The sequence below is a fragment of the Heptranchias perlo genome, chromosome 22 (genome assembly GCF_035084215.1).
Source record: "Heptranchias perlo isolate sHepPer1 chromosome 22, sHepPer1.hap1, whole genome shotgun sequence".
NCBI classification, from domain to species: Eukaryota; Metazoa; Chordata; class Chondrichthyes; order Hexanchiformes; family Hexanchidae; genus Heptranchias; species Heptranchias perlo.
Window position 1 is genome coordinate 3,264,069 of NC_090346.1, and position 27,407 is coordinate 3,291,475.

General features: G+C 38.9%; 1 protein-coding gene across 2 annotated transcripts in view; it reads right to left on the reverse strand.

Annotated features, from left to right (window-relative positions):
• Positions 1–27,407, reverse strand: part of LOC137340408 (protein tweety homolog 3-like) — a 157,555-nt gene that overhangs the window by 12,104 nt on the left and 118,044 nt on the right. The window contains exons 8-14 of one of the 2 annotated variants that reach the window (XM_068002822.1): positions 27,009–27,064; positions 21,165–21,257; positions 17,698–17,790; positions 14,824–14,963; positions 8,322–8,504; positions 7,093–7,168; positions 6,503–6,603 (exon numbers count right to left, since the gene is read on the reverse strand). In XM_068002822.1, the coding sequence (XP_067858923.1) occupies positions 6,544–6,603; positions 7,093–7,168; positions 8,322–8,504; positions 14,824–14,963; positions 17,698–17,790; positions 21,165–21,257; positions 27,009–27,064 (701 nt within the window). In that variant the 3' untranslated portion in view covers positions 6,503–6,543. The remainder of the gene's footprint in view (positions 1–6,502; positions 6,604–7,092; positions 7,169–8,321; positions 8,505–14,823; positions 14,964–17,697; positions 17,791–21,164; positions 21,258–27,008; positions 27,065–27,407) is intronic. The other variant, XM_068002821.1, reaches the window with a different exon arrangement.

Sequence of the window (27,407 nt, forward strand, 5' to 3'; positions counted from 1 at the left end):
ACTACACCCAGCAGGATTTGAGTCTTCAAGAGCAGACATATGAAGGATGAGACAAAAGTATTTTGGCCCATTAAACTGCATTTTGAATACCCCCAAAGCCACAACTCTACGACCTTGCCTAAAAATTATTCCAAGTATTGATCAGCCTTTCAGTAAAGAATTATTTTCTAATATCTGCTTTAGATTTCTTTTTCACTCATTTAAATTTGTGCCCTCTGATTTTACTGGCCTCAAATAGCATTCCGGCTTGACTCTAAGCTTTAGAATTCACTCCCTAACCTGTCTGGCTCTCCAACTCCTTTAGAAACCTTCTTAAAAAACCCCCCTCGTAATAACTCCTCCTTTAACTCGATGTTGATTTTTGTCTGATTACGCTCCTGTGAAGCACCTTGAGACTTTTTCTACATTAAAGGCGCTATATAAATGCAAGTTGTTGTTGTTGTGAGGTTCAACTTGTCTGTGTTATTTAATATACCTCAATGAGTGCCCCCTTAATTGTTTCCCCCCCCTGGACTGTACAGCTTACGCCTCTCAACTTTCCTTACAACTTATCCCAGTTTTCATTTGGGATGATTTTTGTTGCTCTTCTCTGCAGTCTCTCGATTGCACGTGTAGTAACCAAAACTGTACAGTACTCCCAAGTGTGCTTTGACTAGTGCCTCAGCATAACCTCTCGAGACTTGTACCCAACAATTCTGGCAATGGACCACAAAATTATACTTGCTTTACTTAAAATTGCTTTTCCGTACTTTCTTGATATTCAATATAACGAGTCAATTTTAAATTCTTTTCAAGTGTGCCTGTGTTAATTCTAGGAAAAAGAAGAAAAATCAGCAATAAAATAAATCCTTCCCTTCAATTATGTACTAATAAGTTTCCTCAAAAATTCTACATCACTTTGACTTTTTTTTTTAAAAAAGGTGTGTTTATTAATTGCCTAATTTCATAAATCTTTTCTTCGGACATGCTAATCAGAAGACAGCAGCAATGTATCCCAGCGCACACTATGATATATAAATCACATCTACTTTATCACTATTTCTCTTCATGAAATACAGAAGATATTGCACCATTGCAATATCAATTATATATAAAGGTGTACATTTTAGGATTAGGAAAGATGGCAATTGGTGACTAAAAGCATATTTCAGATTCCATTTGGAACACTACGGTGTGCAGCACAGCATTTATTTTAGGAAATCAGAATCACTGCTAATGGAAAATGAACCTTTAAGAGGTCAGGATTTGTAGTGCGACTTTGAAGTAACAGCAACAAAAATTATGTTCCTGCAAGTCTAAATGTTGCATTTTCACAAATCACAATTAGGAAAACATGGAAACAGAACATTTTATAGCATTCTCTGAGCAAGCTGAAAAAAATATAAAATTAAAATACTTTTGGTGCAAAAAGGCTATTACAGTGCTCAAAGTGTTCAAGCTATGCTTCAGTGGCCACCTCAATTCTGTGTGTTCAAATGGGTGCATACAAGCATATAACAGGGATGTCACATGATTAGCATCAAAAATTAATGATCTTTCTTAAAATTAGAACTTACATAAATTGTGGCCTCATGATATATCTTTTCTGAAAATCCAGATTTCTCAAGCCACAAGGTTATTTTAACATTTTTGGGTATTGTTCAGAGATTAAAAGTATTTCTGAAGAAATATTGGCCCAGATTGGAATATTAAAACATTTGAGATCCTGGAACAAACTGCATGAAGACAGAATAAATTCAACACTAATTGCACTAGCTCAAATGGTCTGGATGCAAAAATAATGGCTTAATAAAATGTTATAGCCCTGTTAAAGGATGTTAACTATGATTTTTGGAAAGGGTAATAAGATAATGCATTGATATGCAAAACCTATCAATGTGATGTTGTGACATCCCTACCAGTGAGTGGGATCTAGAAACATGTTCCAATGCTTATCCATGCTCTTCAGCAAGGTGTAACTAAATTAAGAGAGCTAAAAGCAATAGGGAAGTAGGAACAAGCGTGTTGTAATGTTTATTCTTCTGTGCTACTTAGTGGAATGTATATTTTGGAGAATCAGAAGCAGCATGGAATGGAGCAACAAAGCCATGTTCCAGTGTCCATTCAAAATGCTGTGCTGTCTAAAGGGTGCTATTTTAGGGAATCAGACAGTGGGGAAAGGGTTGCCCATTCAAAATAATGTTATTTAGCAAGGGTGAATATTTAAGGAACTGAAAGCAATAGGGAATGGGATATAAAGCCATATTTCAGTACCTGTTCTGGTTTGCTGCCTTCTTTACCAGTAAGAGTTCGTTCTCGCACTGTCGCAGTTCTTTGGCTGCCAGCTCAGATGGCTGCCACTGTCCAGAGCAGCCAAATACAGCTGTGGCATTGCAAGAGAGAGAAATAGAGTGCAGCCTCAAAGAGAAATCCAGTGCAAGCAAGTGTAAAGGGGAGAACAAACCCACAACACACCCAGGGACATTCCCAGGACAGGGGGAGGGAACACAGGAACAATTGGGAGCAACACAACTTACAAAAACCTTTTTATATGAACACGTCTGTCAACTTAACAGCATGAAAAACCCATCAAACTAAACCCACTCCTATATATGACTACATTGTCTCTTAACTTAATATAATATTCTATATTAATTTTGAACCAAGCATTTTAACCCTTTGAGGACTGTAGAATTATGCACCTTAGCCAAAACAGTTCAATGCTCGAATTTTCAGTTTGACACAACGCAAGAGAAATCTTGAATGTGTCTCTACTTTGTTTCATCTTTATACAACTTCTTTGTTTTTCAAGAATGTGATTTTTGAAAAATGGTGGAACACAGTTTTTGCTTCTCAAAGTAGTTGCTTAGTCCACAAAGACAGTATTGGTATTAAAAAAGAAATCTTCAGTGAAATACTTAATAGGTTTTGTGATCATTTTGAAAGCATCACAATATCTTTCATTACTGTACCATTAAAAAGACTGCTGGAACAAAAAAACCCCACAATCTTTAGAAAGCAAGGAGAAGCAAAACTCAAAATGGCCTAGGTATTACTGGAGACAGACATTGGTTTGTTTTCTAGAGAACCACTAGTTCCACCAGTGAGTCAATTTATATTGCTACTGGGATCCACATGCATATGCAAGTCCTTGGTTCATGATTCACACACACAGAGGAACAGGAATAGGCCATTCAGCCTCTTGAGCCTGTTCCACCATTTTATTAGATCATAGCTGATCTGTACCTCAACTCCACTTACTCACCCCGTTGCTCCATATGCCTCGATACCCTTACCCAATAAATATCTATCAATCTCAGTCTTGAAAATTTCAATTGATCCAGCATCCACAGCCTTATATAAATGCAAATTGTTGTTGTTTTGGGGAAGAGTGTTCCAGATTTCCAGTACCCTTCAGGGTGCTTCCTGATTTCACTCCTAAATGGCCTAGCTCTAATTTTAAGATAATGCCCCCATGTTCTAGATACCCCCAGCAGTGGAAATAGTTTCTCTGTATCTACCCTATTGAACCCTTTATTATAAATCACCCCTCAACCTTCTAAACGCAAGGGAATACATGCCAAGTTTATGTAACCTGTCCTCATAATTTAACCCTTTAATAATCCTGGTGAATATGCGTTGTGCAGGTCAATATATCGTTCCTTGAGGTGTTGTGCTCAAAACTGAGATATCAGTCTCCAGGTGGGACAGAAAAACCGGGGGCCCCCGGCTCGCTTTCAGCGGCCCGCTAGTCGACTTCCGTAGTACTCCAGATGGGGTTTGACCAAGGCCCTGTACAACTAATGCACAATTTCCTCACTTTTGTATTCTAACCCCCTTGAGATAAAGGCCAACATTCCATTAGACTTTTTGATTACTTTCTGTACCTGTGCAGTAGCTTTTAGTGATTTGTATAGACACCTAAATCCCTTTGCTCTTCCACAGCTCCTAATCTCTCACTATAAAGAAAACATTCCAATTCTTCTTTCTCAGATCCAAAGTGGATGACCTCACACTTCCACAGGTTTTGCCCACAGTCTGTCTATGTCTCTTTGTAACTTCCTGCTCCCATCTAGACAATTTACTGTGCCTCCTCACTTAGCATCATCTGCAAACTTGGATATACAACTCTATTCCTTCATCCAAGTCATTAATATACATGGTGAAAAGCTGAGGCCTCAGTAGAGATCTCTGGGGAATATCACTTGTCACATTCGCCAATCAAAGAACGTTCCCTTCATCCCTACTCTATCTCCTACCTCCCCAGCAATTACCAACCCATGTCACAAGGTTACCTCCAATTCCATGCGCTTTCATTTATGCTAATACACTTTTGTGCGGAACCTTATCAAGTGCTTTCAGGAAATCCACACGGGCAACATCCATAGACACTCCTCTATCCACCATGCTAGTGACCTCCTCAAAAAATTCAACTAGATTAATCAAACATGACCTACCCGTCACAAATCCATGCTGATTCTCTTTGGTCAGCTCATACTTGTTCAAGTGCTCTGTCACTCCGTCCCTGATGACAGATTCCAGTAACTTCCCCATAACTGATGTTAAACGACAGGTCTATAGTTACCTGGTTCCTCCCTCCCTCCAATCTTAAATAATTAAATGACGTTTGCAATTTTCCAATCCAAAAGGCACAATTCCGAAATCTAAGAACTCTAGAAAATTGTAACGTATCCGCAATTTCCTCACCTATTTCTTTTAATACCCTAAGGTGGAGACCATCAGGTCCTGGAGATTTGACTATCTTAAGTCCCATTATTTTCTCTATTACCATTTTCTGCTTACACTAAATCTACTAAGTTCCTCCCGATGACTTCTTTTTAGGTTCCTTTGTACCACAATGGTATTTTGTCCACGTCACCCACTGTGAAAACGGATACAAAGTACTCATTTAACAAGTCTGCCATTTCCTTATTGTCCATTATAGTTTCACCTGCATCTGTCTTTAATGGGCCCATTCTCCTTTACCATTCTCTAATATATTTATAAAAACTTTTGCTGTTAGCTTTGATATCCCTTGCAAGTTTCTTTTTCATATTCTCTTTTTGCACCTCATTACGTTCTTTGTATCCCTTCGTTGATTTTTATAGCTCTCCCAGTCCACTGGATTTCAACTTTCTTTACATTTGTGCAAGCCTTTTCTTTTAGCTTGATACTGTCTCTTACCTCATTTGTTGACCATCGTTGCTTTACTACACAAGTAGAGATTTTGCTTTTTAGGGGTATGTATTAGTTTTCTATTGTACCAAATGCTTATTTGAATACTTCCTACTGTTTGTACCTTTATTCTTTAACAGTTCAAGCCCGGTTCATTTCTCATCCCTTCAAAGCTCGCCTTACTTAAATTTAAAACCCTGGTTTATGACTCTCCCTCCTCACTCTCAAACTTAACATCAAATTCAATCATATTATGGTCACTATTTGCAAGATGTTTCCTTACCGTCAGATTGTTAACTTGTTCTGGTCACACACTTCTAGCTTTTTAACAGGGAAACTTCAGTGTGGGAAGCAAACTCCAGTTATTTGACTTGATAAATAATACCAAATCACAATGTCCAAGAGCCCATTTTAGCAAATGCCAAAAAAATGTGATTCTAAAAATGGCCTTGAACCCCTGCTTACTATAAATAAGCAGGTGAATCAGAATTGTCTGCTGCTTTCAAATTAATTATAGTCAATATAGAAAGGACTCTAAAGCCACTTCAAGAAGCATGGATTGTCTTTATTTACTAGATGCTACCAAAACTCTTAAAAGATCATGTATAATATGAATAGAGGCCATAAAGCTATACAATATGAAAGAGTATAGAAATTGGAGAGATGGTGAAAGCAACAGAGACAAGAGACAGAAAAAAACCCCAAAATTAAGTAGAAGTTAAATAGGAAAAAAAGTATTCCAATACTGCATCAGTGGTCTTTGGTGTCAGTGCAAACTCAAAATATTTCTTACTTCTAAAGATGTCACCACCATGTCATTTTAAAGTGTGCAAAACAGAGGTAGATAAATATTATTTCCCACATTGTCAGGCTGACTGGTTATAAAATACAACATCTTTATACATCAGTTTGTTGATTAATACAAAGAAATGAGTTTAACAGTTCACTTTCACTTACAACAAAAGTACATTTTTTGAGAGGAAAGTGGACTGCTAATGAAGAGTTAAGTTTTGATTCTAATCATCTGGGCATTATTTCGCATACTCTAAGATAATTATTACTTTAGACATTTTAATACTCTAAGACCTTTAAAACATCCCAGACAATAATCTTCCAATACTACATGCTACAATAAGGCCAACAGTTAAGCTCCTTTCAAAAGTGGTCCAAAAAATGGAAATGGATTTCAATATGGACACTTAGCTTGAATTTTAAGCACTTGAATGGTGCAAAATACTAAACTCTACTCAAAGGATTAAATTAATGCTATATGCATACCATTAATATACAACAAACTTAAAATAGAAAACAAGCTGAATTAAACTGGGCGAGATAAAACACCACTTACCAGTACACACTAGACCCTCTCTATAAAGCTGTCTTTTGCAGTCACACAAAAAGCTCGCTATACTGACGAGTATGTTGTAGACAGTCTTTTATATGGTTCCCCTATAGAAAGGGAGCCATAAGGAATACGTGTTATCTGAGAGGTCGTGACATACCAGACAATGTTATAGCAAGGGGCTAGTGTAGTTACTTTTTGTTTTGCATCCTACGATGTCTAAAAACTATGGGACAAATTTTTGATGAATGGTGCCACATTTTTGTTCTTGTTCTAATATAGGAAATTCTCACAACAGGAAATCCCTTCATCAGAAGATACCACCAATTCCGTTACACCATACTCTTCAAAAATCTGTGTGGTATGCATTCATTTTCCAGCACCAGCATACTACACAAACACAAATTAGCTTTATTTAAAAATTCTAGGTGACCAACATTCCCTTTCAAAAATATATAATTTTTTCTTTGATCAAGCTTATTGACAGAGCAAGTTGTCGTTTTCTAAAGCTTTGGACTAGTTTTACATTTGGTTTAAATCAATTTTCAGTGTGAAAACAAAGAAAAACCCCAAACTAAATAAATCTATTAACTTACAGAAGGGGGAGGAGACTCTCTGCCAATCAGAGGTGTGTTCTCACAGCGGGGATTCTGATAGGTTGTGTTTTGGCTCCTGTTTAGAGAGAAAAAAAGGATGAGTTACATTCTGGTCTGTTAATTTAATGGGATTTGCACTTGTCCTAAGAAAATTGATCTTAATGGAAATTTTGTATTTATAAGATGCCAACACCTTCATTTATTTTTTTTTAAATGGGATGGGAAGATAAGTATATGAGCAGTAATTATAGTCATAGCACTCTCCCTCTTTATAGAAGAAATTAATAAACTTGCCTACAATTTGACCTTTTTTGGAAAAAAAATCTACTTTGTTACTGGCTTGGAAACCTTCAAGTATGATCCCTCTCCCTGCTAAACCACTCCAATCACATCAATTACAGAGATAATCTGAATTGCAAACAGCAGGGGTGGGGGGGGGTCAACTTCAAACCAGCCTGGGGCCACTCTGAAGATACATTATATACACACACATTAATCCGCCTCGATTTCTCCCACCCTTTAAATAAAACATTTCACATCAGAATATCTGGGTTAAAACAGAGACATAATGAAGTGGGTATTTTGAACTTTGAATTCTCATGGCCAATGATTTTTTAGTAACCATTGCTATCAAAAGAGGCACTGGTACTGAGAATTCAAATCATGAGGGCTTTTATTTTAGAACAGCCACAGCAAAATTTTTAAATAATTTTTTTTTTAAAGTTTTGAACCCAAGCAGAATGATTAAAAACTTCAAGGCCTCATGACAGCCACAATTTAAATACCATTAATATTAATATATGCTGTGGCTTTTTCTGCTTTAACGAATACCTTTTGAAAAATGTACCATTGTGTTTTATACTGCAAAAAAAGAATCAGGGTGGGAACGAACGGGCTTCCAACCTGCTTAGGTGGTTACCTGGTAAAAGTGATCACTTCGTCTGATAAACCTGTAGATCAGCAACAGTAAATAAAAATGCTGCTCAGATGGCTAAATTGGGTTCCCATTTCAGCTGGTCTACAAAGATTATAATTGAACTTTTATTGCTGTATAAACCAGTGATAATTAATAATAAAATAAATATGTAATTTAGCATTTCTCATGTAGGGATTTAAAACTCTTCTGGATTTGAGTTTCAGTTTTCAAATATTACTTTAATTTTAAGCAGAAGGGGGGAAAAAAAGAGAAAACTGGAAAGCAGGAACTAAAACAGCAGAAGGTTGCTTACATGTACTCTGTGACAGGAGCATTGCTGACAGTATGTGCTGCAGCAGGGATACTGGTCTCACTGCCAAAACTACTCCCGCAGCTGTACAGACTGGGCATATGAACTCTGTACAGATTGTCGTGCTGTTGGCGGTTCCCATGTGGATTCACAATATCCTCATCTCCATCGTCATCAGCATGACTCCTTCAGGAATGGGAAAAGCAGATAATAACAGGATCAAGCATGGAACTCTTATTTAAACTAATACACGATTCTTCCATACATATTTCCTGGATTTTGAACTACATTTACACCATAACATGTTGCAGGTATAAAAGAGTTTTTTTTTAAATCATTTGCATTTTAGTAGTTTTTTTTACCCTCATATTTATTTATTCTTTGTGTAAACACTGAAATTTGGTAAAATACCATTAGTATCACAATAGCATTTATGCTTTTTTTTAAAAAAAAACTGCTCAGTGCAGGATGTGTTATGATGTATGTTATGTATTTATGGTAGGTTTTCTCAGAGTTTAGTGTCACCAGCCACTCCCATAAGTTGGCCTCACATACCGTGAACCAGATTGTGCCCTTTATCTAGATAAATCTGAATTTGAACTAGATTGTGCCCAATATCTAGATAGATGTAGTAAGACCTAAGGGTCAAACAGAGAACCTTTGCCACTGTTATCCAGGTTATTGGAATAAATCATGTGTCGCGAATTTATTTAACATTAAATGAACAGGACATTTACAAACTTTGCTGCTCTCCCCAAAACCTCATAACACCACCGACGCCTATCCCGCGCTAAAATTGATCCTTGAAACATGGTTGCCGACTTCTTATGCGGCAAAACACAATCACGAGCTTCTGATCTAGCCCAAAGTGACTGCTCACTATGATAAAGTCAGCCACAGATACATTAAATCTTTTCAAAATTTTTTTAAGATATACTGAAATAACAAACTTTAAAAAAATCTGCATCCCTCATAACTACATTAGACATTCAGCGATTCACAAGGTTCACAATCAATCCTTGCGAACCAGGCCCAGACCTCCTGTAGATCAGTACATTCAAACTGAACTGCTTGACCAATCAATATATAATCAAGCCAACTTGTAGCCCCACCATCGGGATCTGGATCATGACATATTTGCCAGCAAGTGTTCATTTCTTCAGTTGAATCTGGTTTTAACCAAAAATATGCCATAACAAACTTAAAGAAGCCAATAATACAATAACGTAGATAAAATTGCTCCACTTTGCCATAATATACATATATGAAATGGCAGTTGTCCCACTATAAATACACAGCGCAATAGCAGCAGCTCTAATCACATCAGTGTGGGACCTCAGTTCACAAAACCACCAGAAATTTACATCTCTAAGTCAGGCTATGGGTTCATCAATCCCCAGCTAGGAGAGGCAGGGAGCTGTATTTTCCAGGACACATGTACTTTATGAATTCTACTCCATAGTTAATATATTGCAATTGAATAAACTACAGACAGGAGCTCTTAGTGCTCCATGATTCTGTTGCCATTCAATTTCTCCCCATTAACTGTATTGGAACCATGCCTGGTAATCAGAGTCGGAATGGTATGAGGTGATGCCAATCTACTAATCCAATAGATATATAGCTAGTTAATTCTCAGGTATTTCATAACTTGCACAAATCAAATCAATTCTGACTTTCGCTATAATCTTGAGAATTTCATTAACTATGCTTCTTATTTCCATTCATTCCTCACCTTTACTTAATCCAACTCGGACTTTACCCTTGCTGTACTTCTCTCTCTGGCAATAGACTTTCCACAGACCTCCACAACGACCTGGATTATGCATTTCCCCATCCTGTTTCCTATAAAGTCGCTGTGTCCTTCTCCCAGTTTCCCCGTGTCCACTGCATCTGCTCTAATGACTCTACTTTCTGTACCAGAGCTTCTGAAGTGTTCTCCGTGCCTCATTCTACAACACAGGGTTCCATTGTGCTTACCTACCCCAGCAGCCACCACATTTGTCAGATTACCTTCCACCATCTATATGATCCACCAGCACCTCTTCTCCTCTCCTGCCCTTCATGTCATTTTATTTTTTGGATGCCCTAGTTCATTTTTCCACCACCTCAACTTCCAGCTGCCCCTCTCATGGTACTTTCTCATGTTGCATCCACTGCAATGTACATGGTCATTCACCTCTTATTCTCCAGAACCCCAAATGTACTTTCAATGTAAGGCAGCAATTCACTTGTACTTCCTCGAATCTAACATACTTTGTCGGTTGTTCGCAATATGCTCTTCGCTACTGCAGTGAGAGCAGATACAAATTGGGAGACTGCTTTACTGTGATTGCAAGTGTGACACTGACCTTGCAGTAACTCACCTTCCTGTAATTCACTCACCTTCCCCACTACAACCGTATATGACAAGACAGAGAAGACAAAAAAAAAAATCCAAAAATAGTGGGGAACCAAGGGTCTAATGAGAATGAGGAACTTAAAGTAATTGATATTAGTAAAGAAAAAATACTGGAGAAATTAATGGGACTAAAAGCTGACAAATTCCCTGCACCTGATGGCCTGCATCCTAGGGTTTTAAAAGAAGTGGCTGCAGAGATAGTGGATGCATTAGTTGTGATCTTCCAAAATTCCCCAGATTCTAGAACGGTCCCAATGGATTGGAAGGTAGCAAATGTAACCCTGCTATTCAAGAAAGGAGGGAGAGAGAAAACAGGGAACTACAGGCCAGTTAGCCTGACATCAGTCGTCGGGAAATGCAGGAATCTATTATTATGGATGTGGTAACCGGGCACTTAAAAAAAAATCATAATATGATTAGGCAGAGTCAACATGGTTTTATGAAAGAGAATTCGTGTTTGACAAATCTATTAGAGTATTTTGAGGATGTAACTAGCAGGGTAGATAAAGTGGAACCAATGGATGTAGTATATTTGGATTTTCAAAAGGCATTCGATAAGGTGCCTCGTAAAAGATTGTTACACAAGGGCTCATGGGGTTGGGGGTAATATATTAGCATGGATAGAGGATTGGTTACCAGACAGAAAACAGAGAGTAGGAATAAACGGGTCATTTTCAGGTTGGCAGGCTGTAACTAGTGGGGTGCCGCAAGGATCAGTGCTGGGGCCTCATCTATTTACAATCTATATTAATGACTTGGATGAAGGGACCGAATGTAATGTATCCAAGTTTGCTGTCGATACAAAGCTAGGTGGGAAAGTAAGCTGTGAGGAGGATACAGAGTCTGCAAAGGGATATAGATAGTTTAAGAGAGTGGGCAAGAAGGTAGTAGCTGGAGTATTATGTGGGGAAATGTGAGGTTATTCACTTTGGTACGAAGAGTAGAAAAACAGAATATTTTTTAAATGGTGAGAAACTGTTAAATATTGGTGTTCAGAAGGATTTGGATGTCCTTGTACACGAAACACAAAGTTAACATGTAAGTACAGCAAGCAATTAGGAAGGCAAATAGTATGTTGGGTCTTTATTGCAAGACGGTTGGAGCGCAAGAGTAAGGAAGCCTTGCTGCAATTGTACACAGTACTCCAGGTGAGACCACACCTGGATACTGTGTACAGTTTTGGTCTCCTTATCAAAGGAAGGATATATTTGCCTTAGAGGCGGTGCAACGAAGGTTCACTAGATTGATTCCTGGGATGAGAGGGTTGGCAATGACGAGAGATCGAGTAGAATGGGCCCATACTCTGGAGTTTAGAAGAATGAAAGGTGATCCCATTGAAACGTATAAGATTCTAGTGGTGGGGTGGGGTGGGGTGGGGGGGGGGTGTAAAACAGACAGCCGATCCATGGTATATAAAAGTTATCTATTAAAGAATAGCTTAGCATCAGATTGCAACTCATGTTTTTTCACCCACTCGAGGAGTTACATAATAGACTTCCTAATGTAAGCATATAATTGCATTATATCACTATCTCATTGTTTATTTAATAAATATTTTACACTTAAAATGAGATCTGAAGTGATAATCTACTGCTTTTGAAGACTGGAGCGAGAACCTGAGAGATACAAGATAAATTCCAGCTGCTGAAAAAATAATTACCAGACAGGGTTTGCTGTTCATTATGACGGACACTTTATTGAAAGCTCACCTAGATCTCAAGGCTAGGAAAGGTATGGGAAGTTGGGACTCAACCATGAGAATGATTTTAAATTCTAGGACCAAAGTAGTGCAGAGTATGAAGGGTAGAAAAGCCTCAAAAAGTATTATTTTGGCACTGGGGATGGGGCAGGGTGGGTGTCTATATCAAAGTTACTGATTTGTTTTTTTCTGTGACTGGAAGACCTACTACACATTTCCAGCATTTTATGTTTTCACTTCAGACCTCTATCTTCAGGAACTGCCTCAGAGTCCACATTCTTAAGCCTCAGAATTTGGTTGGGGTTACTGCAGAAAATGGCCTCGAGGTTTCACAAAATTCTAGGGGTCCCGAGTACAGAACAGAAACAGTAGCAAAGGTGAGGTGGTTTCCAGTGTGGTCATTAGTCCGCCAAAATGAAGGATGCAAAAAGCAGAGGTACCCTGTACTACAAGTGGGATTAAAATAAACTAAAAATGTAACATTTTCATAATGTAATCTAGCACGTTGTCTTAAAAAGTGCAAAATTTGAAATTAATGCAAAAATAATTCTAAAATGGGTGGTGGTTAATTCTTATACAATTAAGATATTAAAATATCAAAAGTATTATACAGAATTAATTCTCACAGGAACCAAATTGAGATACACTGTATAGATTAAAAGGCAAGTACTGAAGGAGTCGCCACTAGAGGACGCAACAGCACTGCTGGTGCTTCTTACCACAATCTCTATGTTACTGCAGCAGTATCCAAGCTTTTTGTCTTGGGCTGGTTAGATGGTTGTCATGGAGCCTTGCAGGCCACTGAGAAAATAACTGAGTGTTCTCATTAATTTGCCAATATCTTAAAGTTTTGGGATTTATCCAATCGGGCAACAGTACTAAGAACAGCCTTGTGCAAAACTCTGGGCCTGAAAATTTTAAATAGAACAAACCAACAAGTGAGAATATAAATGCTAAAGGAACGGAGTTGGTCCTCAAAACAATTACTGTACATTTGGACTATTAAATTATTGCAGCTAATTTACAAGGTGAATTAATATTCAACAGCTTCTGGAGCACATGCATTTTTACTTTTTTGATCAAATTATCAGGTTATATTATTTTGGGATAATGTTGCTTCATGTTAACTGCATGGAACAGACCAGTGAGACCCAGTTCACTGATGTGCAAAGTGTGCTATCCAATGATTTATTCATTGGTCAGGAATTACGACTTCACATCACATCTGGACATCTACAAGGACAAATATGGAGTCAGCATGGTATCACCTTGAAGACCAAGTTAAAGATCAACAAATGCTCTCTTGTATAGCTAAAATTTCATGAAGGATCTTAACAAATTCCACAATCAACACATGGGAAAGATACCTGGCATCAGATGGCATGGCAGAATCACAGTGGGAGACCTGTACAATCAGCACTGAAGCTAAATTTAACAAAACATAGCTTTGTTGGGATGGCTCAGTTATTTGAATGCTGGACAGTGAGCTTCAGAAGCAAGTGTTCTACTGGGAGATAGAAAATATCAAACCCTCCTATAGTGGGCAGAAATGATAAAAAGATACCTTGAAAAACAACCTCACGTCATGTAACATCCCAGTGACTATTAGAAGGTCACAACAATGGACTGGCCACGATGTTGCACCGTCCTACATGCTGGTATATCTTAAGAATAAACACCTACATGCTTAAGCACAAAGAGGGAAAACCTCAAAACCACACAGTGGCTGCAGTAACTGCCCGACTCCAACAGAATATCCTACACAGTGACCAGTGCAAGAGGACCTGTGGACTCATCAGTCACCAGTGAACTTCTGATGCAGTCAGCCTTGATATAAGGAACTAACACGTGATATTGAGTATTCTTTAAAATACCCCATCTACCCTATTCTACAAAACAAAGTTGAAGGTGCATCTTCATTTGCTTACCTAGGCTGTAATAAAAACATTCATTCAGTTACAAAACAATTGCATCTAAAACATAAGTTTTATCTAGAAGCAGTACTTATATCATTTAAATTCAGTTCAAACCTGAAATGTACTGTTAAATGTGCTTGGTCCTAACCATTTGTATATCAAAGGTTAAGGCTACCTCAGTAATGCAGGTCTTTTGAGTAATGCACTTTTCATTATTTTTCAATACTTCATTACAGCTAATGAATTTGATTTGAATATACAATGATTTGAAATTCTACATTCACACTGTGTTTTCTATTCATGTAATGAACAGTTTTATTTTAGATTTCTACTTTGAGTTTTGTTTGGGTCCTGTAGGTCATGTCACAGCCAGTGTTCTTTGCATACTCTGCGCTAAACAGGCATAAAAAGACTGGCATTCATCATCTGGGACCAGCATCCACACTGCTTGAGATGAAAAAAATGTAGTTTATCAAATTCAAACCATACCTTTTGCTCTGTTTCCAGGTATGAGGAACACTGCAGACAATCGAACTCAACATCAGTGCAGTTACAAAGGAGAACAAAACCAAATAAATTAGACCCTCGACGCCATCATAGCACAGTCCTGTCAGAGCCTGCACGTAATCCTGTTGAGAACAAGGGAGAAAAATTACATAGAGATATAGAGAAGAAATTATTGGCCAGAGTTCCCACTCTTGATTTTTATCTAATACCTCCTGTTGTCAAGTATCCATGTGCTTTCTGGGAGGGGACTGGACATGACCATCAAGGTCAGCTGTGATGCCCCAGACATTAAATTGCCCATTGACACCACCAAGGCTGCTACATGAATAGCCACTTGTCTGAGATACTGGAGTGCGTAGACACTCAAGGAACCACCCTCAAAGAATGCATCACCACCATCAGGAGAAGTGGCAAGAAAACTAGAGAGAAAACACAAACGGCATCTTCTTAAAAAAAACATACAGTACGACTCGAGTTATTGACTCAGCCATTATTGCGTGCCCAGTTATCCACAAACTATTTTCAGGGGTTAGGGCTGGGCCAGGTAGGGTAGGCAAAGTGGCAGAGTCTGGGTTACTTTTACTGTTCTGCTTACTTTCAATTTTTTTTAAATCAAGCAAGCGTTTCAAGTATTGTAACTAAAATTAGAAAGGAATAGTACAATTCATTGTTGAATGTCCAAATCCTAAAAAGAACCTGTTAATTTTCACTATCTGTAACCTCCTCCAGCCCCATAGCCCTCCAAGAACTCAGTGTTCCTCCAATTCTGGCCTCTTGTGCATGCCCGATTTTCTTCGCCCTACCATTGGCGACTGTACCTTCAGCTGTCTAGGCCCCAAGCTCTGGAATTTCCCTCTAAACCTTTCCACCTCTCTCTCGCCTCCTTTAAGACACTCCTTAAAACCACCTCTTTGACCAAGCTTTTGTTCACTTGTCCTAGTGTCTTCCCTTGGCTCTGTCAATTTTTGTCTGATTATGCTCCTGTGAAGTGCATTAGGACATTTCAGCATGTTGAAGGCACTATATAAATGCAAGTTGGTGTTGCTGTTAGTGATTAGGGTGTGTGGGAAAATCTGAACGCTTGTATTACTGATTACAAACTACTGTAATAATGTGGGATAACTACAAGTAAATGTGTTACAAAGCGAATTAATGAAAAAAACAAAAAAGGAATAAATCTTCAATTACCTGGCAAATTCATTGGCTCCTCCACCCGGGAAGGATGAGGGATAAGGGGTGTGCATTCATCGTAGCATATAAGCAAGATTCCACTGCCCTAGAAAGCAAGGGTCATTCTTCTTCCCCCCCCCCCACCAGCCCCCCAAGTTTTGAAATGTATTCCATTGGGTAAAGGAAAAGTACTTTGAAAAGTTCTTTCAGAACAGAGTACTAAATATAAAATATAACATAAAATCCCCACTGACTTTCATTACATAGAAATGCTGATCCAACAAAACAGCAGTGCATTTATCAAGATTCAGCTTCACTTAATTCTAAAGACACTGCTGATTCAAAACAACATCTTTCACTCGTGTGCTAGGTTTCTAATAAAAAAACTATTTTATAAAACAGTTACTTGAAGTGATATGGGATTTTTTTTGTTGGAAAAGCTGTGTTCTTTTCTCCTTCCACCCTTTCCATAACAAACACATCAGCCAAAAATAGGATTAGAGTTAAGCCTGGAATTCATTCTTAAAACCACAATATACAAAAACTGCAATTTCAGAAAGATGCTCATTTTATTTTAGATATAATTCTGTGAATTAAAAGAAATTTCACTTATTATTCTAAAAAATGTATAATTTACATTAGCAAAATTCTCTATACACACTTCCTTTTTGTATATTTTGTACAATTCTTCACAACTTGGCAGCAACAAGCCAATTTAAAAATTGACCACTTTTCTTCCCACGTTCATTTTTGTGTGCACCTAATACAAATGGTGGTGTCCATGGTGATAATCTAGATCTATTCTACCTTTTGTTCTTGTGGTGTCAGTTTGAAGAGGCATTTCTAGTTTCCAGGTGAGATAATTGTATGTGGGTGCAGTGGGTGGATTGCAGCATGTAGTAGGGAATGAGTGTGTTATTTTTACACGTGTACGTACATATGAAAATGACGGGCAGGAAAAGACTAGCTGGACCATCAAGCCTGCTCCACAATCCTGATGGCTAGAGTCTCATGACTAGATATTTCCTATCCCACACTCCCCCCCTACCTACCCGCAGCCATGTAATCACCTGGGAGACGCAAAATAATAGAACATCACAAGGCCAGTAACAGGAAAAATACTCTGGAAAATTCCTCTCCAACCCCCTCAGGCGATCGAAACAAGTCCAAGAGGTCACATGGACCATGTGTTATCTGTTAATCTGTGTATCATTCTTTTTCATTGGTCTGAAATAAGTAACGTTGACAAAAACCCAAGAAATATACAACTTAAAAACTGCATCACCGTGTATAACCTACCACGGAAATTTTTAAAAAGCATTTCACATAACATTTAAGTTATTATTTGTTTCATTAAAATATAACTATTGTGTGGTGTGCATGTTTTGAGGTTGAGGCAGCATGAGAAAGGCCAACAGCATTATACTGTACTGGACCAGTTTGTTGCTTGCTAGCAATTCATTAGTTTTTATATGACTCTGTGGCTATAAGTAGAACAGCTGGGCTTGGAGCCTGTTATAAGACTGTCTTGGAATTCAAAAGTTGATACTGACATTACATATTGTGAGTGCAAAACTCAAGTGACAAGTACCAATCACTTCATTAGTGGTATGAACTGCAATTATATATTTTGTGAACCCAATACTTAGTTGCTCTTTTCAGTTTCACACTACCTCGAACACTCACCATGTGAAGACTGCGACAATCAACCAGTGCGGTCAACTGCTGCAGGGTGGTCTCTGTTGTGTTCAATACCATTTGAGTCCGATCCAGATACTCCTGTAGCAACACAAGCAGGCAGTGATCATTTCAAAAGGAAATTATCACAATTAATAGTACATTTACAACAATCATGAGCTTTGGTTTATGAGCAGGGGGAACTTGTTAAAACTGATGACAGGCCGACGTGAATAATGAACAGATACCAATACAATAGTACGTCTCAATACTGGACCAACACCAATTGCAATGCAGTCACAGTTACAAATTTCACTGTGTTCAATGCAATCAAACTATAAAATCTAACTTCTGTAATTTTCAAATTTTTCAATAGCCTAAATAAATGTGCATATACATGCATAAAAATCAACATGACTAGTCCATTCTGGTTTCCTTCTAACTTACTTGAGGTTAGTTCAATGCACATAATAGAATCAGATGGATCAAATAAGAAAATCCCAATCTCATCCAGGATTCTAAAGGGAGATATCACTTGGTGTTTGCCTTGCTAACCATTTTCTATTTTGTTTACAATGAATATCAAAATCAAAATAAATTTTAAAAATCAAGGTTTGGAAGCTATTTCACTTGGATAAACTGGGATACTCTGGCCTAGAGTTTCTGTTCGAGAATAAAATTTCAATCAAAATTTAGGGGAGCACGATTTGTACCCACCAGACAAGTGGACTGAACATTCTGCAGTTTCTGGGGTTAGGCTAAATTATCATAAATGACAACGAGTTCCTGGTGTTATTAACATGAGTTCATAGAATGTTACAGCACAGGAGGCAGTCATCCGGCCTATCGTGCCTGCTCTTTGAAAGGCCTATCCAATTAGTCCTACACCTCCACCTTTTTCCCCATACCCCTGCAAATTTTTGCTTTTCAAGTATTTATCCAATTTCCTTTTGAAAGTTACAATTGAATATACTTTCACAACCCTTTCAGACAGTGCAATGGAGATCATAACTCGCTGCATAAAAAAAATTCTCTTTTCCCGCTGGTCCTTTTGCCAATTATCTTAAAGCTGTGGCCTCTGTTTACCAACCCACCCATCAGTGGAAACAGTTTCTCCTTATTTTCTCGATCAAAACCCCTCATAATTTTGAGCACCTGTTAAATCTCCCCTTAACCTTCTCTTCCCCCAAAGAGAACAATCCCAATTTCTCGAGTCGCTCAAATAACTGAAGTCCCTCATCCAAGGCCTTGACATCCTTCCTAAAGTGTGGTTCCCAGGATTGGACAAAATAATCCAGCTGAGGCTTAACCAGTGATTTATAAAGGTTTAGCATAACTTCATTGCTTTTGTACTCTAGGCCTCTATTTATAAAGCCAGGGATCTCTCATGCTTTATCAACTTACCCTGTCACCCTCAAAGATTTGTGTACGTGAACCCCCAGGTCTCTCTGTTCCTGCACCTCCTTTAAAATTGTACCATTTAGTTTATATTGCTTCTCCTCATTCTTACTCCCAAAATTCATCACTTGACACTTCTCTGCATTAAATTTCATCTACGATGTGTCTGCCCACTTCACCAGTCTATGTCCTCCCAAAATCTGCTACTATCCTCTTCACTGTTTACTAAATTTCCAAGTTTTATGTCATCTTCAAACTTTGAAACTGTGCCCCCCCCCCCACACCCAAGTGTAGGTTATTAATACATATCAAAAAGAGAAGTCCTAATACCTACCCCCAGGGGGACACCGCTGTATACTTCCCTCCAGACTGAAAAACAACCGGTCACACTGCTCTCTGTTTTCTGTCTCTTAGCGAATTTCACATCCATGCTGCCACTGACCCTTTAATCTCAGACTTGCTTGCAAAATTGAAGCCTATTATGTGGCAATATATTAGAAGCTTGCCATTGAGAGGTAGAAACTAGTGCACTACTGCAGGATTTAAAGGTGTGCAGCAGCTTTAAGAGGGTAACAAAACAAAAAGGGTTTTTGATTCAGAACCACAATTTATTTTCTGTGAAGCAAAGCTGTAAGGTCAGTAAAGCAGGACCAGGGCCCCTAGGTTCACAGAGGAAGCTGTGCAAGTTCTTCTCCACAAAGTCCAGCAGACAAAGGAGGCATGTTTGGCAAAGAATGACACTGGCCCACAGCACGACAGCAGTGGAAGATGGTGGCCAGGGTTGTCAGTGCCAACTGCAACACTGCACACATGGCAACTCAGTGCAAGAAAAAGTTCTGGCAAGGTAAAAGAAGCCAGCACACCGTCCAAGAATGCAATGTACTAAGGAAGTGGTCGTTTTTGTACTCTTCCCTTGGAGAATAGTGTGAAGTAGTGGAAGGATTCATAGACAGATTAGCAGTCTGCAACATGAACACTCCTTCTAGGGCCATAACCAGCCAATAGGGTGGTTACTATGGAGGTTAACCACTTAATAAGGGCTTGAATTGGTTACCATCAATGCCCAGGAAACCATTCAGTGCCTTTCACACCCAGCCTTCACCTAGACATTCTCCTTCACACCCAGCCTTCACCTAGACATTCTCCTTCACACCCAGCCTTCACCTAGACATTCTCCTTCACACCCAGCCTTCACCTAGACATTCTCCTTCACACCCAGCCTTCACCTAGACATTCTCCTTCACACCCAGCCTTCACCTAGACATTCTCCTTCACTCTCAGCCTTCACCTAGACATTCTCCTTCACACCCAGCCTTCACCTAGACATTCTCCTTCACTCTCAGCCTTACATTCATTCCATTAAAACCTCAACACAATATGTAATTACCTATTGCACACACCCATCATCACCATCATTATGGTCTGCATACTTATGTCTGGGTTTTACTGTATCTCAGAAACCAAAGGTTATTCTCACAGTTTATATTCTGTAAGAATACAATCCACCAGAGTGAGATGGCAACATCCACTCAATTACCAACCCAAAATTGGGTGGAATACAACAGGGAAACTAGGCCTTTCAGACTGGCTTTGCATTGCCATTGCTACATAGACAAGGCTGTCTACATAAATATATATCAGTGAAAAGTGTGGCTGCTTCTTATATTGTTCACTTTGTATATATCATAAAATTTTAATATTTTCACAACGGCACATTCATACCCTAATAAGGCAGCCATAATGGTTTGTACCTCAAAGAGCAGCATCAAGTACAAGGTGCATTCAGAATTTTAAGCAAGGGACCTAATATTTTTTATTAATTATTCAAATGGCTAACATACACTGAAATAATCATCGCAATCATTACCGATTCACAAAAGTGTGGGATATTTCAGGTCTGTATTTCCCTCTCCACTTCTCCGTTTTCACAGGTAATTACAATTTCAGTTTTATTTAATTGTTACATTGCATACAGCTTTGCTGTTAAAGACACAAACTTCTTTGCAAACCAGGGAAACTATCTGGAAAATCGACGAGTGGAAGAGAATGCATCCCATCCCTTTTATGCCATTACTTACACGAGAGGATGGGAACTCGCGTACAGCTGACTTTAGAAGCTCTGACACATGATCCTGCATTTCCACCAGGGCTTTATGGCTGCTAGAGAGTCTCTGGAGGGTAAAAAAACACCGAACAATTAAAAGGTGCATCATTTACATTCTCCCCACCTGAGTATATGCATTAGTACAATATACAAAAAAAGGACAGGAGAAGACCAGCCGGTCCATCAAGCCTGAACTATCTGACATGGTCCAATACACCATCAATCCCATCCCATCCCCACACAGTTATGCAATCTTCTGGGAGAGGCAAAAGAGAAAAAACCTTAAGCCAATTTAGGAAAACTCATGGAATTTCCTCTCTGACCTCTGAAGGCAATCAAGCAAACTCCAGACTGATATCGCTAGTCCCTGTTAAACCGCCAACTTTCTATAACTTGCGATGTCTTCAATTTGCAGGAACTTGCCTAGCTGCCTTTTGAAAGCCTACAGCAAATCCACACTCACTGCATGAACTAGCAACCCATTCCGACAACTCTCTGCGAAAAGAAGTACAGTACTTCCTCGCATCTAACCTGATTCTATGCGTTTGTAACTGATGCCCCTAGTCCTCCCTTCGTCATCTTAAATAATCTATATTTGCTTTTGAGACTTTGCCATTCTTGCCGGGATCAGGCTGACTGAACCAAAATGGTGATCAGATGCCAAATGTTTTAGAGTTAACGGTTTTCATTTGCCACTCTGGCAGTTTCAACTGGAGGTACCAGTACAGCTACCTGTGATGGTAAAAGCAGCAAATCATTTATGCTACAGCTTTACCTTTGGCAGTGCTATGTGTGATTAGAGGCTATCTACTACACAATGTGTGCAGCCTTAGGAGCTGTGTGATGAACATTTTTGATGACATCACCCTGAATGGTGACTAGGTTAATATCATGATCAGCTATACACTCCTGCTGCCACTAATTCCACAACCCTTCAGCTCCTCTTCCAAAACTCACATTATCAAGTCCACAATCGTAAGATACCAAAAGGAGTAAGACTTCAAGGTTGATAATTTGAGACAAGTAAATTACAGTTGGGCAGGTCTGCGTAAAATAATTGTGTTTTAAAACAAAACAAGATTCACTGTCATCTTTTGTACAAGTTTCATTTCTATTGAGCAAAACAACTGATGATCCTGTAAAATACTACAACAAATAGAACTGAGCACAGAAGTTAAGTCAAAAGTACAGATGCCAAATTTCTTATGTGGTTTTATTAAACTTTACAGTGACCTTTTTTCTGTTTAGATGGAGCTCTTAGAAGCTGCTTTCCTCCAAAGCTCACAGCTGTGTGCCAGTGTGAAAACAAAAGCTAACAACATCCAATCCAGTTCAATAAATAAAACTTAAAACTAAGGCTGCTTTTATATTTTAGCCTGGGTCTTGGGAGAGCGAGCTAACTACACTGCTCTTCCACATTCACCTTAAAGTGCAGCTGGTCTTCCTGTCAACAGGCAGCACTGACATTTCATGCAACCGCAGGTTGGCTGTGACAATTGGGCCATTGTGCGTGCGTGGAACAATGACATCATAACGCCACTGGGAAGAATAGTGGCGCATGTGTGTGATGTCATCATAACATTACTAGAATACACTGCTGCTGTTGGAGAAATGCTTTTACTGGCTGCAGGATACTAGCAGCAATCAGGAATAGAATCATACAGCACTGAAGGAGGCCATCATGTCTGTGCCAGCTCTTTGAAAGAGCTATCCAATTAGTCCTACTCCCCTGCTCTTTCCTCATAGCCCTGCTAATTTTTCCTTTTCAAATATATATCCAATTCCCTTTTGAAAGTTCCTATTGAATCTGCTTCCACCACCCTTTCAGGTAGTGCATTCCAGATCGTAACAACTCGCTGCGTTAAAAAAATTTCTCCTCATCTCCCCCCTGGATCTTTTGCCAATTATGTTAAATCTGCATCCTCTGGTTACTTCCAGTGGAAACAGTTTCTCACTCGAATGAAGACCCAGTAAAACAAAACATGAGCACCAGGCTAAAACACTTATAAGTTTTACATTCATTTTGTCACTGGCTGCAGGACACCCAGACTACAGGAACTGGTAGCTAAAAACAAGTTGTACTGCCCAATGATATTTGGCTTTACACCACTCCCGTCCATCCCCACTTCTCAATTATAAACCACTGTTCAGAATTTTTACAAGCATACACACATTTGGTTAAGTTATTACAATCTAAATACTGTGGCTACAAGAGCAGGTCAGAGGCTAGATATTCTGCAGCGAGTGACTCACCTCCTGACTCCCCAAAGCCTTTCCACCATCTACAAGGCACAAGTCAGGAGTGTGATGGAATACTCTCCACTTGCCTGGATGAATGCAGCTCCAACAACACTCAAGAAGCTCGACACCATCCAGGACAAAGCAGCCTGCTTGATTGGCACCTTATCCACCACCCTAAACATTCACTCCCTTCACCACCTGCGCACAGTGGCTGCAGTGTGTACCATCCACAGGATGCACTGCAGCAACTCGCCTAGGCTTCTTCGACAGCACCTCCCAAACCCGCGACCTCTACCACCTAGAAGGACAAGAGCAGCAGGCACATGGGAACAACACCATCTGCATGCTTCCCTCCAAGTCACACCATCCCGACTTGGAAATATATCACCGTTCCTTCATCGTCGCTGGGTCGAAATCCTGGAACTCCCTTCTTAACAGCACTGTGGGAGAACCTTCACCACACGGACTGCAGCGGTTCAAGAAGGCAGCTCACCACCACCTTCTCAAGGGTAATTAGGAATGGGCAATAAATGCCGGCCTCGCCAGCGACGCCCACATCCCATGAACAAATAAAAAAAATCTGTGCTTCTTGTTTAAAGGAATGCATATGGTGCAGTGGTGTAACTGTTCACAGAAACACTGCAGATCTCTGCTACTAATTTTAATGACATTTACTGTAGGAAAACTATTTCTAACCTCTTTCTCCTCTCCCTTCATTATTTGTTCTCCGTCTATTTTGTTGCCTTTCTTTCTACTTATTACTATTTCATGTTTTATCTTCCTTCACTTTGTTTCTCCCACCCACTGTATTTCAAGTTATTTCTTCATTATAATTTCTATATGTGCCCATTTCATTTTCTGGCCTCAAGTCCAGCAGTTACTTTTACCATGTTCCCGCTTTCCTCTCATTTCCCAGAAGTGTCGCTGCAGTCTACGGTGCTGGGGAAGCTCACCAAAACAAGTGGGTACACATTGATATCACTGTTGTGATGTCACAACAGCTAATATTGTTCCAACTATTACTGCACTACTACCTTCGATAGATATGGAAGTTTACTTTTTTAACCAGTTTTGAAATTAAGGAATCACTGCACTGAATGTTTAGTTTTGAAGCCATTTTTTAAAAACTTATTTGAAGCTATTGCCGATGAGCTGGCTGGCAGACAAGACTGGTTCAGTAGTGAGTATTTTGACTGCAATACTATCCGATACATTAGAATCAAATTTACCTCCAAAAATCCAACTTCTCAAAAGTTGATGGTTTCGAGTGAGTACACGTTCGAGCATCTGAACATTTGTAACATAGTTCTTTCTAATCAAAGATCCTCCCTTGTTGAGTAAATATATTACAGAAAATTAACTTTTCTTCTACAAACTGTAATCACTGCCACTGGAGTACCAGGAGACACTGCAATCTGGATCTAGATATATATTTAAAAATAATTACTCCAAAAAATAAACACACCAAAAACAAGTCTTAAATAACTTTGAATTAGTCAGTCCTTGGGTACTGCAATAAGAAACTTTCACTAAACACAGCGTACCAAAGTAATCTTCTCCCCTACCCCTCAAGAGAATGGTCTTTGCTAAGAATCTTTCCTCCACCTAAAAAAAATCATGATGTGGAGATGCCGGTGATGGACTGGGGTGGACAAATGTAAGGAATCTTACAACACCAGGTTATAGTCCAACAGTTTTATTTGAAAATCACAAGCTTTCGGAGATTATCTCCTTCGTCAGGTGAGTGAGTGAATGAGAGGGTCTCAAATCGCATATCTTATATTAGGCTGGGACACCATCACACCAATCAAAAGTGTCGTTGGTGTTCAGACAGGTTAGCCACGGAAAACAGTAGGTCCCAGTATACTGAATACACAATGGGTCAAATTACACAGACAGACAGACAGACAGACAGACAGACAGACAGACAGACAGACAGACATACAAACAAAGAAAGAGACCCGAAAGGTAGAGAGAGAGAGAAAGAAAAAAAGAGAGAGAAAGGAGAGAGAAAGAAAGAGAGAGAGAAAGAGAGAGCAAAAAAGGAGAGAGAGAGAAAGAGAGAGAATGTCCAGTTGTATTAAAAACAGATAACTTTTTTTTCCTGCTGGTGGGGTAACGTGTAGCGTGACATGAACCCAAGATCCCGGTTGAGGCCGTCCTCATGGGTGCGGAACTTGGCTATCAATTTCTGCTCGACGATTTTGCGTTGTCGTGTGTCTCGAAGGCCGCCTTGGAGAATGTCTTCGAGACACACGACAACGCAAAATCGTCGAGCAGAAATTGATAGCCAAGTTCCGCACCCATGAGGACGGCCTCAACCGAGATCTTGGGTTCATGTCGCGCTACACGTAACCCCACCAGCAGGAAAAAAAAGTTATCTGTTTTTAATACAACTGGACATTCTCTCTCTCTCTCTCTCCCTCTCTCTGTGTAATTTGACCCATTGTGCATTCAGTATACTGGGACCTACTGTTTTCCGTGGCTAACCTGTCTGAACACCAACGACACCTTTGATTGGTGTGATGGTGTCCCAGCCTAATATAAGATATGCGATTTGAGAACCTCTCATTCACTCACTCACCTGACGAAGGAGATAATCTCTGAAAGCTTGTGATTTTCAAATAAAACTGTTGGACTATAACCTGGTGTTGTAAGATTCCTTACATTAAAAAAAATCACACCACAAACATAGCATGTTCCAGCTACATTAACAGAATGCTTTTCTTCCAAGTTTCCAAATATTATAGCCTAAGGGCTGTCTATCAGTCAATCAATCTGTGTTCACTTACTGCTAGAGTCAATGTAATCAGCCACAATCAACACTCTTCCTAAATCTTAGCTCCTTTTTGGTGTTTTATTGGGGATATAATCTCTACAATTGTCATTAAAAGGTTTGTTATTCAGGTTACTGTAAATGCTTTTAAGAATTATTCTTTACTATTTTAATTCACAATTAAAATTTCACTATTTTACTTTGTTAATATATTCATAAGTTTGAACAAATCCCCTCTGCAAAATACAAGTCAAAGGGAAGCTCAGCAAAGCTTAAAAATATATTTCAATAACTTTGTCACCAACAGAATCCTCTGCCAAATAATCTGAACTATTTTGCAGCTGTGTTGAACAAAGTAACTTGTACTGCTGTACATCACCATATATAAAACATTGTTTTCTTTCTACTGACTTCGCAATTTTAGTTGAAACAAGTTTTCAAGTAAAACAAAGTCACAGGTAGAATATATTATCCAGAGTACTATAACACATTGTTACATTAGGTGCAGGTATGTACTGAACGCAACATTACTTGAATGACTGCTATATAGCTGAGAAATTCAACAACTGGTTTAGCTTGTGGCGGTGGCAGCATTTCTGTGTTTGGATGTGAATTTTCAATGTTAAATATTTATCTGGTTGCATTTATGGAATCACCATGTAAACAGTCACAAACTAGGGCAGCGGGAGCAAGTAGACAAGCAACGATTTAATTCCATGTCTAAATTTCTTTTCGAAGGGCATATCCAACAGAAATACAAGAAATCACAAGGTGGTGCATGGCACGCTGACACTGACTCACCTGTTGAAAAGGGTTCGGGTATCCAATATTGCATACCAGGTAGTAATTTAAAGCCTCTACAGAAAGAGAGAAAAAAAGTTGGAAAATTACAATCTTTGACCATTTCAGTCATTTGACAAATGCTTGTAACAGATGTAAACAAAGTGGAAAAAAAACATATGCAGATGATTTCAAGTTATAAACTTATTGTAATAATGTAATCCCTTGAAGGGAAAGTAGAAAGGAAAAACAGCAAATTTGATCAAACCTCTTAATTCATAACAGCAGTACTGATCACTTTTTAAGGAAATTAAAAGGGAACAACAAAAAGTTACAACCGCCACATAAAACAGAAGGGAATTTTTAAGATATTATCCATAAGTTGAAAAAATTCAGTACTTGATTATTGCTATAGTATAT